The sequence below is a fragment of the Pseudorca crassidens genome, chromosome 11, assembly GCF_039906515.1.
Source record: "Pseudorca crassidens isolate mPseCra1 chromosome 11, mPseCra1.hap1, whole genome shotgun sequence".
Classification (NCBI taxonomy): domain Eukaryota; kingdom Metazoa; phylum Chordata; class Mammalia; order Artiodactyla; family Delphinidae; genus Pseudorca; species Pseudorca crassidens.
The window spans coordinates 94,382,391-94,402,372 of record NC_090306.1 but is presented as its reverse complement, the minus strand read 5'-3'; the positions used below and the strand labels follow the sequence as shown (position 1 = coordinate 94,402,372).

Genomic DNA, 19,982 nt, shown 5'->3' with positions numbered 1-19,982 from the left:
CGCTGAGCCTGCGCGTCCGGAGCCTGTGCTCTGCAACGGGAGAGGCCACAACAGTGAGAGGCCCGCGTACCGCAAAAAAAAAAAAAAAAAAAAGTAAACTTAAAATGGCTTAAAGACTTAAATATAAGACATAACATCATTAAACTCCTAAAAGAGAACATAGGCAAAACATTCTCTGACATAAATCATAGTAATCTTTTCTTAGGTCAGTCTCCCAAGGCAATAGAAATAAAAGCAAAAGTAAACAAATGGGACCTAATCAAACTTATAAGCTTTTATACAGCAAAGGAAACCATAAACAAAATGAAAAGACAGCCTATGGACTGGGAGAGAATATTTGCAGCAATGCAACTGACAAGGGTTTAATTTCCAAAATATACAAACAGCTCATACAACTCAACAGCAAAATAAACAACCCAATCAAAAAATGGGCAGAAGACCTAAATAGGCATTTCTCCAAAGAAGACATACAGGTGGTCAATAGGCACATGAAAAGATGCTCAACTTCACTAATTATTAGAGAAATGCAAATCAAAACAACAATGAGGGGACTTCCCTGGTGGTCCAGTGGTAGAGAGTCTGCCTTCCAGTGCAGGGGACATGGGTTCGATTCCCTGGTCGGGGAACTAAACTCCTACATTCCGCGGGGCAACTAATCCCACGTGCCACAACTACTGAACTCGAGTGCCTCAACTAGAGAGCCCGTGTGCCGCAAACTACAGAGCACACGCACTCTGGAGCCCACACGCCACAACTAGAGAAGAGAAAATGCGCACACCACAACTATAAGAAGCCTGCTCACCACAACGAAGAGCCTGCACTCTGCAACGAAAGAGCCCATGTGCCGCAACGGAGATCCCACGCGCCACAACTAAGACCCGACGCAGCCGTGAAAATAAGATAAATGTTTTTTTTAAAAAAGCAATGAGGTAGGGGCTTCCTGGTGACGCAGTGGTTGAGAGTCCGCCTGCCGATGCGGGGGACACGGGTTCGTGCCCTGGTCCGGGAAGATTCCACATGCCACGGAGCGGCTGGGCCCGTGAGCCGTGGCCGCTGAGCCTGCGCGTCTGGAGCCTGTGCTCTGCAACAGGAGAGGCCACAACAATGAGAGGGCCACGTAACGCAAAAAAAGCACAAAAAAAACAATGAGGTATCACCTCACACCAGTCAGAATGGCCATCATTAAAAAGTCTACAAATAATAAATGCTGGAGAGGGTGTGGAAAATGGGGGACCTCCTACATTGTTGGTGGGAATGTACATCATTGCAGCCACTATGGATAGCACTATGGAGGTTCCTTAAGAAACTAAAAATAGAGTTGCCATATGATCCAGCTGTCCCACTCCTGGGCATATGTCTGGAGGAAACTGTAATTCGATGTTCACAGCACCCCAATGTTCATAGCAGCGCTATTTACAATAGCCAAGACATGGAAGCAACCTAAATGTCCATCAACAGATGAATGGATAAAGAAGACGTGGCATATGTATACAACGGAATACTACTTAACCATAAAAAAAAGAATGAAATAATGCCATTTGCAGCAACATGGATGGACTTAGAGATTATCATACTAAGTGAAGTAAGTCAGAAAGAGAAAGACAAATATCATATATCACTTATATGTGGAATCTAAAATATGATACAGATGAACTTATTTACAAAACAGAAACAGACTCAGACATAGAAAACAAATTTATGGTTATCAAAGGGGAAAAGGGAGGGGATAAATTAGGAGTTCGGGATTAGAAGATACAAACTACTATATATAAAATAGATAGACAACAGTATGTGTATATATATATATAACTGAATCACTTTGCTGTGTACCAGAAAGTAACCCAATATTGTAAATCAACTAAACTTCAATTGGAAGGAAGGAAGAAAGAAAGAAGCTCGGAAAAGCTGTACAGGATGAGATTTTATAGGCAGAGGGAACAGGAACAAGGAGGTTATACTGGGCATTTGCTGATTGGTTAAAGCATTTCCTTATATGGAGCAAAGGAAAATCTTGGAGCCTTGGAGTCTTGGGTCAGGTAACTTCTGCTGAGTAGACAACTTAATTGGTTGACCTAGACCTTTCTTTTCTGGGAGAGTAGAGCATAGAAACTTAAGTTTTGGTTTACTGACATGGGGATTTGCTTGAGCAACTTCATCTTGAGTCTAATGTGATCCCTTTAAGAAAACCAATATGAACCTTCCCAGATAAGAACTCTGTTAATAATTGCTTAATTTCAAATCTGTATGAATTGTGTGGCTGTTCATGTGGCAACTCTACTTTTAGCAATTAATAGAAATATCTATTATCTTTGATAAGTTTGGTCTTAAACTTTGCAGCTTTTACAACCATGTCCCTTGCACTATATGTGACTGATTTTATAAAATCGTGAGAATATCTAATTCATCCTGTGAGGAGGATTCACTTACACCTTGACTGAAGGCCAATCCCCTATCCAAAAGAAATTGAACCCAACTAGGAATCATTTATATTTTTGTTCGTAAAACGATGAGCTCTTAAGGGAAAATGCTTCAGGAGATGAAACTTTGTGACTGGCCTTTTGCAAGTAAAAAAGATTTACAAATTAAACTATTTCTAATTTGGGAATAGATAATAGTACTATTAGATAAAATGTTTTTTTTTTCTTCATCATGCCAACAGTTTGAAACAAATGGGCTTTTCAGCCCATTTCTGACTTTTATAAGTGGTCTGACCGACATATTTAACATGAACAACAGTATTTGTCTACAATTGTGCCTGCATATAGTCTTAAACCAACTAAACATTCTGTGTTCTAATATTCTGTAGGGCTTAGAATCTGACATCCCAAAATTCTTTTTTCTTTTCTTAGAACTCTTTGTTTTGAAATAGTTTTAGACTTACAGTAAAGTTGCAAAAGGAGTACAGAAAGTTTCTCCATGTTCTTTACCTAACTTCTTCTGATGTGAACATCTTACATAGGTATAGTACAATTTTCAGAACCCGGCAATAAGAAGTGTAGGTACAATATTATTAAGTAAAATATAGACCTTATTCAATCACCAGTTTTCTGTTCTGAATCCAGTCCAGGATCCCACATTGCACTTAGTTGTCATGTCTCCTTATCCCAAAATATTTTAATCATCCTCAGCTTATATCTGAAGTAGTTCTAGGCTCTGAAGAACAGAGAAAGGAAAAAATCTTGTATTTATAGATTTGCTGTAAGATGATTAGCATGTCTCATTTCTGAGGTCTCTGCTTGTTCTACCTCAGCCTTTCATGTATGCGTTGGAGAAGGGCTATAATGCAAGCTCTTCCTTTTTGAGACACTAAGATTATTATTGCAAGCGAGCCTTGTTTCCCAAAATATTTTATACAAGTCAGCTCAAAACAAATATAGGCTGTGTTGACCTATTTTGCTGCCTTCATTAAAATATGTGCATATAGTATTATAAGATTTTATTAAACACTTGTTTCAGGTTACTTTTGAATACATCCATCTAATTTTGCTTCCTCTAAAAGTACAGTAAATGGTGGTTGTGTCTGTGTGTTTTTAGGAATATAAAAAATAAGAACAGGAGAATTAATCATTTTGGAAGCTAGAAAGCAGATGGCCAATTAGTAACTAACTTAGCAGACCCAAATGAGTTTATCCCTAAGCCAGTAGTGGGAGAAAGCTGAGAAATGATTCAGTTTATACCACAAAAATTTGAATTTCAGAAACATGACTCCAGGGACTTCCCTGGTGGTCCAGTGGTTAAGACTCTGCCCTTACACTGCAGGGGGCATGGATTCTATCCCTGGTCAGGAAACTAAGATCCCACATGCTGCATGGCAAAAATAATAATATAACCAAAAAATAAATTGTTTTTTAAAAACAGTTCTCTCAGAAACACGGCTCCAATTAGATTTGGCAAACTCTTCTCTGGATAACCTAACTCAAGAGGAAGGACTTAAAGATGCATGAGTCAGGGGGTTCCCCAAGAAATTGCTTACCTAACTGAACCTAGAATGAATCACAAAGTCATCAAGCCCCTCTCTCCCACCCACTCAGAACTTGCAGTCAGTTTTTAGCTACTTTCCCCACCTCAATTCTTAATTATGATCAAGACAACCAAGGATTACTAGATACCTGGGGAAAACCTACAACATGGAAAATAGAGAATAAAAACTAACAAACAAAAAGAGAAATTTGGAAGAAAAGGAACCCCTTTCTCCTCAGAAATTACCAAAACAATAATTTATATCCTCAGAGAGATAAGAGAAGGTATTGCATCCACTAAACAAGAATGAAATGCTAGTTTTCGTTTGTTTTATTTTTGGCTACGTTGGGTCTTCATTGCTGTGCGTGGGCTTTCTCTAGTTGCGGTGAGCGGGGGCTACTCTTCCTTGCGGTGCACAGGCTTCTCATTGCGATGGCATCTCTTGTTGCAGAGCACAGGCTCTAGGCGCGCGGGCTTCAGTAGTTGTGGCACGTGGGCTCAGTAGTTGTGGCTCGTGGGCTCTAGAGCGCAGGCTCAGTAGTTGTGGCACACAGGTTTAGTTGCTCTGCGGCATGTGAGATCTTCTCGGACCAGGGATCGAACCTGTGTCCCCTGCACTGGCAGGCGGATTCTTAACCACTGTGCCACCAGGGAAGTCCCTGAATTGCTAGTTTAAAAGGTGAGGGGAATGGGGGGTTCAGAGAAGAAAAATGAGCCCTTGGAATTAAAAACATGTCAACAAAATGAAAAAACTTCATTGGAAGGTTGAAAGATGAGATGGAAGAAAAAGAGGTCTCCAGTCTCTTATCCACAATTCCAAAATCTGTAAAGTTCTGAAAGTCAATAATTTTTTCATAAGTTTGCAGCAAAACTCACAACATATGTATAGTCTTTATCACATTTATGTGAATATGCTTATATTTTGCTACAGAAATATCACTGCTCCACATCTCATTGATAGTGTTACATACGGGTTTACACCATTACTGCCTTTCTAAAAATCCTAAAAGTTCTGAATTCTGATACACATTTGGTCCCAAAGTTTTCAGATAAGGGATTAAGGACTTATATCCCAAAAATAGAGCCAAAAGACAGATGGAAAATACAAGAGATAAGAAAGTTAGAGGATCCCTTCAAAAGATCCAATATCTAATAATACAAGTTTCAGGAAGAGAGAAAGACAAAATGTATAGGGTAGGAGTCATCAGCAAAATAATTCAAAAAAGGTCCCAGGACTGAAGGATATTAATTTCCAGCTTAAAAGAGACCACAGAATTCTCAGAAAAATAGAACAGTATAAAACAAACCCACATTAAAGCCTGTCACTGTGAAATTTTAGAGCACTGGACATATTTGGATAATCTACAAACCAGAGAGAGTGGGGGAAAAGTCACATACAAGGAGACAGGAGTCATAATGCCTTCAGATTTCTCAACAACACTGGAAGGTAGGCTACAGTTGAGAGTTACCTTTAAAATTCTGAAGGATTTTTTTTTTCCCAACCTGGAATTCTATACCCAGTCAAACTGTCATTAAAATGGGAGGGTAGATGTTTTCAGACATGAATCAGATTCTCAAGAAAACTTTGCTAAATTTAATTTCCTTTTCTTCTCCTTCAGCCTCACAGAGGTGAAAATAAGAAATGAAGACACAGACAACAAGAGGAAAAATAAATATTGGAGAAAATGGATAATCCATAAATCAAAATATTATTCCTGAATTAATCAAGAGATTCCTTAGTATCTCAGATTATGTATTAAGTCTTATTATGATAGAGACTTAGAAAGTAATACTTCATCTTGTATTGCCCAGGGTTCTTTTTCAGACCATAACAGAACATTTGTTTACAATGTATAAATAGTCACAATATTTCCATTGTTTCATAGGGGAGTCAGAAAACTAAATCCATTTTCCAGTTACAAGAATTTTTAAAGGTCACTTAAAATTTTTTTTTTTTAGTCCTCACTTCTAGAATGAGGTTTTGAGACTTACAAATCTGATTTGCTCTTCAGTGTCAAGTGCACTGGGTTTCACCTCAGTGAAGTAGCCCTCACTGGGGAGGCCAGGGTGTCTGAAGAGTGGATGTATAGGCTTTAGTCACATGGTTGCATTGAGCAGGACCACTGCTAGTCCTCACTGTAAACAGCCCACAGACTCCAGCCTCTTCTGTTTCACCCCCTGCCCAGTGAATCACGTAGGTCAGAAAATGACCACAGAAGGGAAGAACACAGAACCTTGGGAGGTTATTTATATAGTCAGTAAAGTTGCTCAGCAGTTAACAATAGAAAATAAAGCAAACCAGCACTGTATTGACTGAGATTTTTCTCAGAACAGTTTAACTGTCCACTTTTCACAAAGATACAGCCTTAAAAACTTCTGTTTACTTCTGCTCTCTGATTTGTGTGTTTCAACGATTAGTAATCTATAGTGAGGTAAACTTAAAGTTGCGAATGACAGATGGGAAATAAGATCTCATTTAACTACATGCAATGTATATTCCCTATTCCTATTTCCACTATGTACAGAAATCTGCTTTTCAGTCTCTTTGAATATCAGTTTAGTAGTTCTCTGGCTTTGTTTCCTTCATGAATGTCAGTGTGCCTTTGCTGGTTTTCTTTCCTCTCCGTTTCTCCCCTTCATGGCCTGACCTGCTCCTGTTCCCTCGAGGCATAGAATACATGTCACCTCTTGTATAGCTTTCCCTGCCCCTTACCTCATGCCTACCTCCACCTTCAGGCGGGGGTCCTGAGAAAGTGGAGCATGGGATCCACACGGGTTCTTCATTCTAATGAGATAAAAAGAAGAGAGCATGAGTGCAGTGCTAGGAAGGGGGTGGTTTAGCATATGACATTGGGCCACCTGGTTTTTAATTCCTACTCTGCCACTTAATATGTGACCTTGGGCAATGAACTTAACCTCTCCATGCCTTAGTTTCTGCCTTTGTCAATTGGAGGACAATAATAGTACCTGTCTCATAGATTACTGTGAGGATTGAAGAAAATAATACATGTAAAGTACATTCTTATATAGAGCTTAAGAACATGTACTCTGGAGCCAGGCTGCCTGTCTTCAAGTCCCTGCTCCATTACTTAGTCAGTCTTTCTACTCCTCAGACTCCTCAGATGGTTGCTAACATCTCTGAGCCAAAAGTGCCTCTGAATCAGATTCTTTTAGCTGAACACGGGGTCAAAAGGAGGGAGTTCATTCTGTGTCTTTAAAAAAAACAAAAACAAACAAAAAAGCAAAAGCTACTGTTAGGGTTGTTGAAAGAATCACAATTAACATATGTAAAATACTTAGGCCAGCGTGTGACAAACAGTTAGCACTATTTAAGTATTATTTATTATTGAAAGGCGTAGGTAAGGGTCTATTTTACAGTATGCACTCAAGAGTGTATGCACTCTACTCAATGCTCCGTGGTGACCTAAATGGGAAGGAAATCCAAAAAAGAGGGTATATATATATATATATATATATATATATATATACATGTAGCTGATTCACTTTCCTGTACAGTATAAACTAACACAACATTCTAAAGCAACTATACTCCAATAAAAATTTTTTTTTAAAGTAATACTTGCTGTTTTACAGGGAATTCCCATTTTTCAACAAAATTCAAAATAAGAAGTGGAGAGAAGAAAGGGTCTGGGGTTGAAAGAGAGGAAAGCGAGTTAAAGCCATGATAGGATGCCCTACCTCCCACCCGAATAGTTAAAATGAAAATGACGATACTAAAAACAGCTGGAACTTGCACACACTGCTGATGGAGTGTAAGTTAGTACAGCCACTTTGCAAAACTGATAGTACCTTTGAAGGCTGAACCTAGACATATCCTTGATCCAACAAATCCAATCCTAGATGTCTATTCACCCAACAGAAATGCCTGCTCCTGTGCACCCAAACAATATTTATAGGAACATTATCCTTAATAGCCAAAAAGTGGAAGCAGCTCAAATAAGTTCTGTATGGTTATAAAATGTACAACAGTGTGTGTGTTATTATGATGTGTAAAAGAAGCCAGACACAAAAAAGTACATAATGTATGATTCCTTTTTTTTTTTTTTAAGTTCAAAAATGATAGAACTAATCTATGGAGTTAGAAGTCAGGATGGTGGTGATCCTTTGGCAGGGGAGTAGAAACTGGAGTGGGGCCCACAGGTGATGCTGGAGTTCTGTGGCTTAATCTAATTTGATGGTTACGTGAGTGTATTTTCTTTGTGAAAATTCATGCAGCTGTATTCTTATGACTTATGCATTTGTTAGCTATGTATGTTAAACTTCAATTTATAAATGTATTTAAAATCAGAAGGCTTAAGAATTTTGGAAATAATGGTTCACTTTTTCTACTTGCTAAGTCTCCGGAGAATTAAAGATTTCGTACTTTTAAATAATGTAGGTGTTCACCACAAGGCTGGAAAATTAACCAATCTGGCTTCTTTTTCATCAGTTGTGTCTTCTGGACTGTAAAATAATATTCTCAAGAACAGAAATTAAGTAGCTCAGGCAACATACTTGGAAGTAATGGTTAGTTTTCATTTATCCTGCCACCTCACATACCCTTTTACAGACTACATAGTCTACATATATAAGCTGTATATAAAACTATGGTTTGGAGCTAGAATCGGTCTTTTTAACTTTTCTCTGAGTGATAACACTGTCATCCTTCAGATCAGATCTGGTGGTTTTAAAGTTTGATTGAAGAAAGAGTTTTATGTGATCCAGCTGTGAGATGTGAGAGGCAAGTTGGAAGGTGCTCGAATGAGCATCAGTTGTAATTGATGCTTGTGCTCGTTGCTTTGGTGTCCATGATGCTGCTTTTTAGTAACTTAGTGAGTTTTATCTTTGAATGGAATGTGTTTTGTTTAGTCTGCATTGTGCCCAGATTGAGGATTGAAAACCTTACACTTTCGCAGAACATGGCTTTGTAGCTCTTTCCTTTCCTGCTATTTTTGTACCATGTGAATAATTGCACAGTGAGGCCACCTGCGAGGCCTGAATGGCAGGAGATAAAAGCGGCCATCCCTTAGATTGACACTTGAAAAGCTGGTATACATTTGGAGTTCATTCCTGTTTATCCTTTATATGTTAAAGTCTCAAACTTCATTTCAACATGGTTCAAACATCTCTGAGCCAAAGGTATCTCTGGTTCAGTGTCTTTTAGCTGAACGCTGGGTCAGAGTGGGGGGACCCATTCCGTGTCACCCAGAATCTGCTAGAGGGACTCAGTTCTCATTCAACTGAGATAATAAGAACAGCAAGTTCCACTCCTGTTTTAAGTGTGTTGGTTTAATCATATCATTGAGCCATCCAGTTTGGCATGCGCTTCACAGGGAATAGTGAAAACATAAGGTTCTTAAATTGTCAAATTAATACTTAATGCCTAGAATGTATCACACCTGTTAGGTATTTGTCAAAAGTATTTCTCAACATAGCAATTTTTTGAGGACTTAACTGAAAAAGAATTAAATTAACACATGCCTAGGACATTGCAGAAGAGATTCATGATTAAAAATGCACACCCACACTCACCCATATTCTTTCACTATGGATATATACAAATCTAGCATTTATGGGTATGTAGTAGATTAGGCAGGGTCCCTTCAAGCCTTTCCCAACAGATTTTTCTAAATGCAACTTTGCTCTGGGCTACAGAAGGGTAGGTTCCCTTTGCTGAAGTAGCAGGAATCGCATAAATTAGGGAGGAGAGTACAGATTGGTTTCAGAGTAAGAAGCTTATTCAGTTTTTGAGCAAAGGGCCCTTTGTCACTAGGTGTCTCCTCTTCATAAATAATGTTACAGTACTTTGGTAACCCAGTAGTCATAAACCCTGGAACTAATAGAGGAAATGAAATTTAAAAATATTCCCTTATTTCCTGAAATGATGAACCAGAAATACTGGTATCTCCACAACTAAGTATTATACCACAGACTCTATATTTTCAAAATGGAAAGATCTCAAAAATAGGAACTTCGGGCTTCCCAGGTGGCGCAGTGGTTGAGAGTCCGCCTGCCGATGCAGGGGACACGGGTTCGTGCCCCGGTCTGGGAAGATCCCACATGCCGCGGAGCGGCTGGGTCCATGAGCCATGGCCTCTGAGCCTGCGCATCTGGAGCCTGTGCTCCACAACGGGAGAGGTCTCAACAGTGAGAGGCCCGTGTACCGCAAAAAAAAAAAAAAGGAACTTCCATAAGAATCTAAGAACAAAGTACTATTTTTATTTTTTTAATCATTATTCTTTTTATTTGTTTGTTTATTTATTTATGGCTGTGTTGGATCTTCGGTGCTGCACGCAGGCTTTCTCTAGTTGCGGTGAGCAGGGACTACTCTTCGTTGCAGTGCGTGGGCTTCTCGTTGCAATGGCGGAGCATGGGCACTAGGCACGCAGGCTTCAGTAGTTGTGGCACGCACGCTCAGTAGTTGTGGCTCACAGGCTCTAGAGTGCAAGCTCAGTAGTTGTGGCGCACGGGCTTAGTTGCTCCGTGGCATGTGGGATCTTCCCAGACCAGGGCTCGAACCCGTGTCCCCTGCATTGACAGGTGGATTCTTAACCACTGTGCCGCCAGGGAAGTCCCAATGTACTATTTTTATATCTTGTTTTCCTAATGTATCTCCATGTGATCTTTTTTTTTTTTAATTTATTTTATTTTATTTTTTTGGCTGCATCAGGTCTTAGTTGCGGCACGCAGGCTCTTCATTGTTGTGCATGGGCTTCTCTCTAGTGGTGGTGTGCAGGTTTTCTCCTCTCTAGTTGAGGCACGTAGGCTCCAGGCCACAAGGGCTCTGTAGTTGTGGCCCTTGGGCTCCAGAGCGCATGGGCTCTGTAGTTTGCGGCACGCGGGCTCTAGTGCGTGAGCTCAGTAGTTGTGGCCCATGGGCTTAGTTGCCCCATGGCATGTGGGATCTTAGTTCCCTGACCAGGGATCGAACCTTCGTCCCCTGCATTGTAAGGTGGATTCTTTACCACTGGACCACCAGGGAAGTTCCTCTCCATGTGATCTTGAGCAAGTCACTTAGTGTTTCTAGTATCTCCCACTTTACTAATGTACTATAAATATGCAAAAGACCTAAATTTTTTGGTAAACTATAGCATTTTGGACACAGATAACATCTTTGGTTTTTTTCTCTTTGAAAGGACAGCTGTAATTTTTGCTTAAAGACACACTGTTTGAGAATGATTGGGGTGGGGGAGGACTTCAATTATTTTATGTAATTCTTGTGAAATAATTGTGTTTATTTTTCCCTTAATGTTGTTTATTTCTTTGCTTAGCAGACAGAAGGGGGCGCACAGACAGAAGGCCAGCAGTCACAGACGCAAAGTAGTGAAAATTCAGAGAGTAAATCTACCCCTAAACGCCTGCATGTCTCTAATATTCCTTTCCGCTTCCGGGATCCTGACCTCCGGCAGATGTTTGGGGTAAGTCTCTGAAGTCCTTTTATGGTTTTACAATGAAAATATACTTTAACTCACCAGATGTATTATTAGTCATTACTACTTTAGGATAAAATTACAAGTATGTTGAGAAAGATCCTGAGGTAAATCATTATTTTCATCAGGCTTTAGAAACTTTCCCATCTCCTGGCCTATTCTAGACATTATCCTTGCAAATTCTCACATACATAAGATGACTCCACAACCCAGTTTGCCTGAGACTGAGGGGTTTCTTAGGACGTTCAGAAAACCCAAGCACTGAAATCAGGACAAGACAGTAATCCCTGCCTTTCAAAGGGTTATGAATTAAGTAAAATCATATCTGTGATCTAAAATCAGGTATAGGGGGTTAGTTTGCTGCCTGGCGTGTTCTTCCAGCTGTTTACTTCCTCCCAGAATCGCTGTCATGAAAACGAAGTATAATAGCAAATATTTAAGTTACTCAGAAATGAATGGCTGCTGAGAATCTTAATTCTTTTGGGGGGCTAAGGTGTTGTTGCCTGTTTTAATTTGATCAAACACTTAACTTGAACTAGGAGTAAGAAATAATTGATTTTTGTTTTAATTATTTGGATAGCAGCCTAATGCTTTGTCAGAAAAGCAAATGCCCTTCTTTAAGTCTCGGTTGTGGCCACTTCATGGCGACAAGACCCTGGAGCAGAGTTCTGTCACTTACAGCTGACTTCCTGGATGTGTTTTCTATACCAAAGGCAAGGCCAGGGTTGAGATTTAATGGTATTTTTGAAGCACTGGAAGAGCTTTGCAACATGAAATGGTAGCCAGCTATTCTCCAGTTCTACAGAAAAGAGAGCAACAGAAAATATAAAAGGCGACATAAAGAATTTAGGTTACGGCACTTCCCTGGTGGCACAGTGGCTGGGAGTCCGTCTGCCAGTGCAGGGGACACAGGTTCGAGCCCTGGTCCGGAAAGATCCCACATGCTGTGGAGCAACTGAGCCTGTGCACCACAGTTGCTGAGCCTGTGCTCTGGAGCCCGCAAGCCACAACTACTGAGCCCACATGCCACAACTACTGAAGCCCGCATGCCTGGAGCCCATGCTCCACAACAAGAGAAGCCACCGCAATGAGAAGCCTGCACACTGCCTCAATGAGTAACCCCCGCTCAACTAGAGAAAGCCCACACGTAGCAACGAAGACCCAACGTAGCCAAAAATAATAAATAAATTTAAAAAGAAAAAAGAATTTGGGTTATGTTTAAGAAGAAACTTCCCAGGAGTATGAGTTACTAGGTTCTCTACTGAATTATCAGAGATAATATGGAACCTTAATCTCTGGAGGTCTGTGAAAATGGAATGCATCCTCATCTGTCAGAAGTGTTTTCTCTGTTGAGGCAGAAAAATAGTGTCCACTAAAGATCTGCCTAGGCCAGTTGTCAGTGATTTCTTGAAATGTATAATGCCCTTCTCATAAGACACTAAGTGCAAAAAAAAAAAAAAAAATTTTCATTGCAGGAGATACCTGGTTGCTGTCTTCTTCCACGTAGTTAGTACCTATCAGTGTTTTAGAAGGACAGTAGCATTGGTAAAGAGCAGAGATTCCATGTTCTATTTTATTTCCATTTTATTACCTCTGCAGACTTGATGAGTACCTTCTTTTAGTCTCATTTTCCTTAACCAGTTCTTACTCTGGAAGGTTATTATAAAGATGAATTAGAAAATGTAAAAGAAAACAAACTCTAAAATACCATACAAATTTCAGTTTTTTGGATAGACATAGAAATAAAATAAAGTTCCCTCCTTCCTAAAATAAGACATTTTCCTCTTCCCTTGATTTTTCTGATTTTCTATTAAATGGTGAAGCTGGAATCAAGTCCAGAAGTCTTATTCTAGAAAACTTGGGCTCTTAATACATGTTTTTTTGATAAAGATAGTAATGATTCAACCCAATAAGAAAACATGATCTCTGTTTTGCCCTTTTCGTTTTTTAGTTTCTTCACATTTCCCAAAGTCTAGTTTGAAATCCAAGTGAAATAGATAATTGGGTCTGTGAGGCTAGTTCTCAAAGGGAAATGTGAGCCAAAACGATATTGGAGATTTACTGTACATTCCTTCAATTCAGTTCATTCAGGTATTGATTAAAACAGGTAGTTTTATCACCTTATATATGCCTCTGCTCCAGATAATTACTGGGTTATTTGTATGCCCCTCTGACCAGCTATTTAGCTACCTAGCAATAGAGTTATTTAGGTGTTATATTTGTAGCTCTGTTTGATTTTCCAAATGTTAAAATATTTAACTAATTTCAAAACGAAGTTATTATTTTAAATATTCTAGATGATGTTTACTGCAGAAATACTGAAGTGGCAAATAAATATCGATAGAATCATCCATAATGTCCATGAATGTTTGGTATGCTGGAAAATGGCATGTAGCCTATGGAGATAACACATATATATTTATTGATTGGGAAAGTTATTCATAGTATATGAAGTTTAAGAAAAGTAAACACACACACACACACACACACACACACGCCTAAGGAAAAGCTGGGAAGGCTGTGTACCAAAATGTTAAGATGTTGGGATTGCAGATGGATGATCTTCATTTTTTGTTTTCCCTTTTCCTTTTTGTTTATCTATATTTTCTATTTTTTTTCCAGTAAATGTGGTTTACTTTTATTAATTAAAAAGAAAAAAAAAAGGAAGGCCTTACTTGTTAGTCCAATAGTTAAGACTCGGAGCTTCCACTGCAGGGGGCATGGGTTCGATCCCTGGTCAGGGACCTAAAATCCTGTATGCCGTGGGAGGCGCGGCCCAAAAAAACAAGAAAGGGAAGAAGAACAGCCATCAGTAGTATATCTTTCTACTTACGATTTCAAAAGTTAGAGATGTAGTTAGGAAAACCCCCAGTTCTTGTCCATGTGAAGAAGCATGTAATACAGTGACGCTGTGAATAACTTCTGAAAACAGCTTCCACTATAAAGAGATGAATAATGCGTGAGTGAGTGAATTAAAAAAGGAAAAATTATCAGCTCAATGATGAGGAAAAATCAACAACTGATATTGGGACCTACCAACAAATAGAAACATGGATGTTAAATAAGTAGTTTAAAGAAAAAAAACCACCTCTTCCTCTTTCAGAAGAAAGTAAAGTATATGGATAAAAAGCTGAACATGAGTAAATGTTTTTATTTTTGTCTCTGCAGCAGTTTGGCAAAATCCTAGATGTAGAAATAATCTTTAATGAACGTGGCTCTAAGGTAAGCTCCATTTCAGTGTTGTGTGCTTGATTTCTTTTAGTTTTGTTTTATTTAAAATAGTAAATAGTCAGAAAACTTAAGCTGTTTTTCAAGCCTGCAAAAAGTATCCCAGTGAGCTAGCTTGATTAGGTTACCTCAAAACATAAGCCACTGCGTGGCCAGATTTCTCCTAAATCTTTCTTAAATTGGGAGAGTGATGGTGTAGAAACGAGCGAGGTTTGAGGGGAGAGTGTGGCCGTAAGGAGGAAAGGCTGTAGGAGATGTCAGTCCTTTCTCAGATTTAAATTTGGCCTAAGCTTCTTATTGTAAAGGACGAGAGAGAAGACTGGAAAAAAGTGAAAATTTTGTGAGAATTCTAGTTGGGATTTTCTGAGAATTCTAGTCTGAATTCTACCAGAACAGTTCAGCTTTTAAAAATCGAACTTCAAAATGACATACTTAGAACAAATTTAATATTTCAGTTGTTCAGTTGACTTGTTCTCTCTGTTTAGTAAATTCTGATAAAGCTTGAAAACAGGGAGTAGTGACTCAGGTATTCACTGTGGATTTCCTCCTTTAAGTTATACCCAGATAGGCAAGCTTCAGGACTGAGAGTCACTTCAATTACAAATACAGTGAGTTGGGGTTTTTTTGCATGAGGATGAGCATAATAATTTACTGTTTTAAATTCCCAATCTGTATGATTTAGAATTTTTATGCACTAAAATAAGCAGCAGTGCTTTTAGGAATGAAGGAATTGTAAAGTCTTACAAATGGTGTTGTGAAAAAATATTTGATGAACTGAATTTCAGAACGTTTTATGTGAGAGTTTTCTTCTTCCTCAACAAATGGAATACACTCCACAGACACAATCAGCTGTGGGCAGGCTTGTAAATATTTACCTTGCTATGTTCAGTTCTACTTGCATTTTTAGGTTAGACCAGTTTTTTGAAATTAATTTTCATTTGGTCATCCCTACTGAACTTTGAAAATAGCCCTTAGCTATGATTAAATCTCTTAAGAATGTAATTTGAGAAGAGCTAAATAAAGTAAATAAATAAGCTAATATTTACCTCTCTTAATTTCCTACACCAAATTCACCATACTTTGGGAACTAATAACATATCTACAGAGTTATATATACTTCCTGCTCCCATCTGTACTAATAAAAATGTTTGTGCTTTCCTAATGCTTCTGATTATTATTCCCTTCCTTTATAGAATGCATCAACACTAAAAGTGTTTAATTCTGACTATAATAATTATTTGTTTATTATTAAAGAGGTAATTATACTCTAAGCTTTCAGTTTTCAGTTAAAACAAAAAAAAGATTAATTATGCCTATACAGAACTTTCTCCAGCACTTAACTTGGTAAGTATTTTTAAAGTGAAATCTATTCAAACTGTAACCAGTAAAACTGTTTATACTTGTAATTTCCTCACAGTGGATTTCTATTCATTTGTTGTATAGTTTGCTGTTATTTTTTTGTGAACTTTTTAGATACAAGATAGAAAAATGACAATGGTTTAGAGATGAGAAGCACATGAATGTGAAATAAATACATGAAGATTATTGACCACACTGTTTATCTGAACCAGTATAGTTTAAATGCTTTTGGTTTTAAGTGTTTGCACTTAAAACATTCTTAGCTAGACTAACAACCGGAAGCCCAATAAAATTCTATCAGGCATTGAGGACTTTGCTCCTTACCAAGAAAATAATTTGATTGAATTCTTGTGAAGCAAAGGAAATTGATCTTTCTAAGGCTTCTTTCATTGACTTCAAGGATTTGCCTACTACCAAAAAATTTTTAATTTACCCGATTCAATTACTCCTCCCCTGTAATTTCCATTTTAAAATGACACAAGCCTTCCTTTTCTCTTTGGGGAATCTAAAAGTATATGCTGCCTCTCTCAGCTTGATGCTGTGTCCTCACTGCCCTTTTTTCTTTGGGCTGCTGAAGGGTAGACAGACTGTGTACTAATTGGAAAATGTTTTTAAAACAAAGCACAGAATTCAGAATTGCCTTGGACCTGCCTTCTAGAACTGATACAAAAACCTGTCTTCATCCTTTGCCCTTCTTAACTACTACCTAAAGTTCTTAGCTGGAATGGGCTCATTAATAGAGATTTATTTTGGAGTCAAAACCTAGATGCGTCTTCTGGGATCCACCTGAGATAAATTAATGAGTACTTTTCTTTTTGTAAATTAAGTTTAGTTTCTCATTACTTTTGTGTCTGGGGTTGATTATAAAATTACAACATGTCTTGAAAGGAGCCAGAGAAAAGGAGACTTATATGGTCCTATTGGTTAGCTAAGAATTGCTCAGTTTTTTAACAGAGTGCTTTTCTGTACAGAAATTAGCTTTATTGAATTTTTTCTGAAGCAATAATGGAAAAACTGACAAGTTTTTAGAGATAAGTAATACTTACATGTAAAACAGTATTTAACCAAGTGACTGCGAAACAAAAAGCAACTCTTTATTACCATGTCTTATTTTTTATGAGATCGTTGGCCCCGGGTTTGAGAATATACCCCCTTAAAAACATAAGTGAACACTGTCTTGCTGCATGCCCATTCCTTCCCTGCCTGCTAGTAGTCTACCTTTACACCTTGCCTGGAGAGTAGAATTTCTGTGTTCCAGAAAGTAGTTGTTTCTTTGTTGTTGACTATTTTCCTTTTTTCTTCTTTGACCTTCATATTCTGAATTTGGTTTTTATGAAATGAATTTATTTCATTTACATGCATATACATACATACATATTTATTTAAATTATTTCATGTGATTTTTGAAAGTGTTCTTTTTACTCCCTGCTCCTTTGTAAAAACATAAAGTCAGCTGTATTTAGTTTTCTGTGATTAACTGAAGCAAAGATAGACTGTCCTTTTGAAAATGTTTAATTAAGATATGTGATGAAAAATGATACCCCTTCCAAAAAGTTAACTAATGTGCTCATATAGAATCTAGAAAATGATTAAACAGATACACATAGCATTATTGATTCTCCAGATTTCACCAGTCGTGACAAAGTAGTAATACAAACAATAAGAAGTTAGTGTATAGGGAGAGTGGCCATATATCCTGGTTTATCTAGGATAGTCCCAGTTATACTTGTTGTCTTAGCAATTAATAATGTCCCCTTTCTCCCTCAAAGTATCCTAGTTTGAACAATAAATTATATTGTCATTCTCTTTATAGATCCTTTGAGTAACAATTTTTAAAAAGCACCCTTTTAAAAACCATTATAAAAGGAAAACATGACGTTTAATGAGAAGGCGGGAAAGCATACATAGTTCATTAAATGGAATAGTCACAATATTCTCATGTATTTCCTTCCTTTTTTCTTTTTTTCTCACATATTCTCACATAGAATCTTAAACAGAGCACTGAACAGTGGTCACCTAGTTCAACAGCCAATACTCTTGACCTTGTACTGTCTGCTAGATGCTTTTAGTAACTGAGCACTTGTTTTCAAAAGTTTATTTCACTGTTGAAATTCAGACCTTCCACCATCCTGTTCACTATCACCCAGTCCCATAACATTTTGTTTGTGATAATTATCAAGCTTATTTTAAAAAGAAATACAAAGATTCTAACATTTATATTTTCCATAAAGTTTTGTCAACATACTTTGAGTATACTTGTCACTTTTGAAGGGACGCGTTTTATAAATATTGAATGTATAGAAGCTCTTCTTCTTCACACAGTGTCAATTGTTAAGTCCTCTAAAGGACTGCAGAAGAGAGCACAGCAACAATTATTGAGATTTCTAGCAGATTTTTAGTTAATGTGTTTGCATTACTTCTCTCAGGTGGATTTCTGGAATGATGGGAATCTGGGTTTGGGTTAAGCTTATGTTTAGGCTGGAGTTAGGGAAGATAAAACCTCTATTCCCATTCCTCAGACACAAGAAATATGCTGTAATTTCTCTCCTATTTCCCTGGCTTTTGATTTTATGCAAAGGGAAATTATTTCTTTCCAAATATAGTCAAAAGACTGTCTTTGAAATTGCACTGAGTAGGCCTTTGTGATTTTCAGTAAAATTTGATGGGTAATGCTGAGGTGAAATGTTTTTCATTATACTTAAAACTGAATTAACAGTGCATGTATTTCCAAAAGTCTTAGTTTATTTTCTTTTGCTACCATTTTATGGGTTTTAGTTTTAGTTTTCTTTTATTTATTTTTTAATTTCTGTGTTCTGGCCATACCCAGGAGAACCTTCTGCTTTTGATTTCTCCCTTAAAAGTTACATGGTAAATTTTCTTTCTCATTCTTCTGAGATGGAAAAATTCGAAGATTATACAAATTTAAAAATATTTTTACAATGCTCATCCTGTTGCTTGTTATTTACTGCAGTCTGAGGCCAGACTAAAAAGGTGACAGTTATTCGGCTCCTGTGTGCCCTTGATGACAAATGGATGTCAAGGCAGATAATAAAATTTTTGTCACACTCTGTAGAAGTTTTAACCACGACCATGTACCTGATAAACACAGCATCCCTCAATTTCCAAAAGACAGCTAAGATAGCTGGTAAATTGTGAATGTAGCACTGGTGTATTTAAACTGCTAACATAGAAGACCTTTGGGAGCTGAGAACTTTAGGTAAGAGTGTAAAGGTGTAGACGTCCCTTGCCCAGCGCAGCAGCCACGTCGGCCGCTTGAAATGTGGCCCATCTCTAAATGGAAATGTGCTCCAAGTGCAAGATAGACACCAATTTCAAAGACTTAGCTCAAAAAGAATATTAAACATCTCACTCATAATGGTTTCATAATGATGCCATGTTGAAATTATAATACGTCGTATATACTGGGTTAAATAAAATGCATTATTGAAATTAATTTCACTTGTTTTTCCTTTTTTAATGTAGCTAATAGAAAATTTGAAATTATATATGTGGCTCATGCTGTATTTTTGGATATATTGGATAGTGCTGGTATAGACAAATGTTGCAACATCATTTTTTTAATTTAAAAATGAAAGTTTACTTTTTGTTTATCTTTTATCTTCTTACATACCTGAAATATGTACTGTTAAGGGTCTGACTTTGTAGCTATTCAGACTGTTATTATGTTTCCCTTTTTGATACCTTGTATGATCGTTTTGAAGCTCTTCTAAGGAAAATGTGTTAGGTTTAGACATAATTGTGTTAAATTTTTTTCAAGGCAAGAGATCCAAATGACCAGAATTAATGTGAATTAGATTTCCAAGAATAAGGGAACATTAAACATAATTTCGTGGAAGAGAGTTTTCCTATTAGTAACTTTTTAAGTCTATGAATATCCTTGGCTCAATTTCTGGCACATTTAAAAAGTGCTAAATTTTATTGAAGAAACAGTACATTAAAATTTTTTTCAAGCCTTATTTGAGTTAATATTCTTAAAACCAAGTT

The 19,982-nt window shown here is 37.6% G+C and overlaps 1 protein-coding gene across 29 annotated transcripts in view; it reads left to right on the top strand.

Moving 5' to 3' along the window:
• Positions 1 to 19,982, top strand: part of RBFOX2 (RNA binding fox-1 homolog 2) — a 261,970-nt gene that overhangs the window by 209,085 nt on the left and 32,903 nt on the right. For 21 of the 29 annotated variants that reach the window (XR_010932590.1, XM_067697907.1, XM_067697912.1 and 18 more), the window contains 2 exons: positions 11,232 to 11,378; positions 14,559 to 14,612. Coding sequence is in view for 28 of the 29 variants with exons in the window: in XM_067697907.1 (XP_067554008.1) it covers positions 11,232 to 11,378; positions 14,559 to 14,612 (201 nt within the window). In the remaining variant the exon portion in view is untranslated. The remainder of the gene's footprint in view (positions 1 to 11,231; positions 11,379 to 14,558; positions 14,613 to 19,982) is intronic. The other 8 variants (XM_067697909.1, XM_067697908.1, XM_067697914.1 and 5 more) reach the window with 1 other exon arrangement.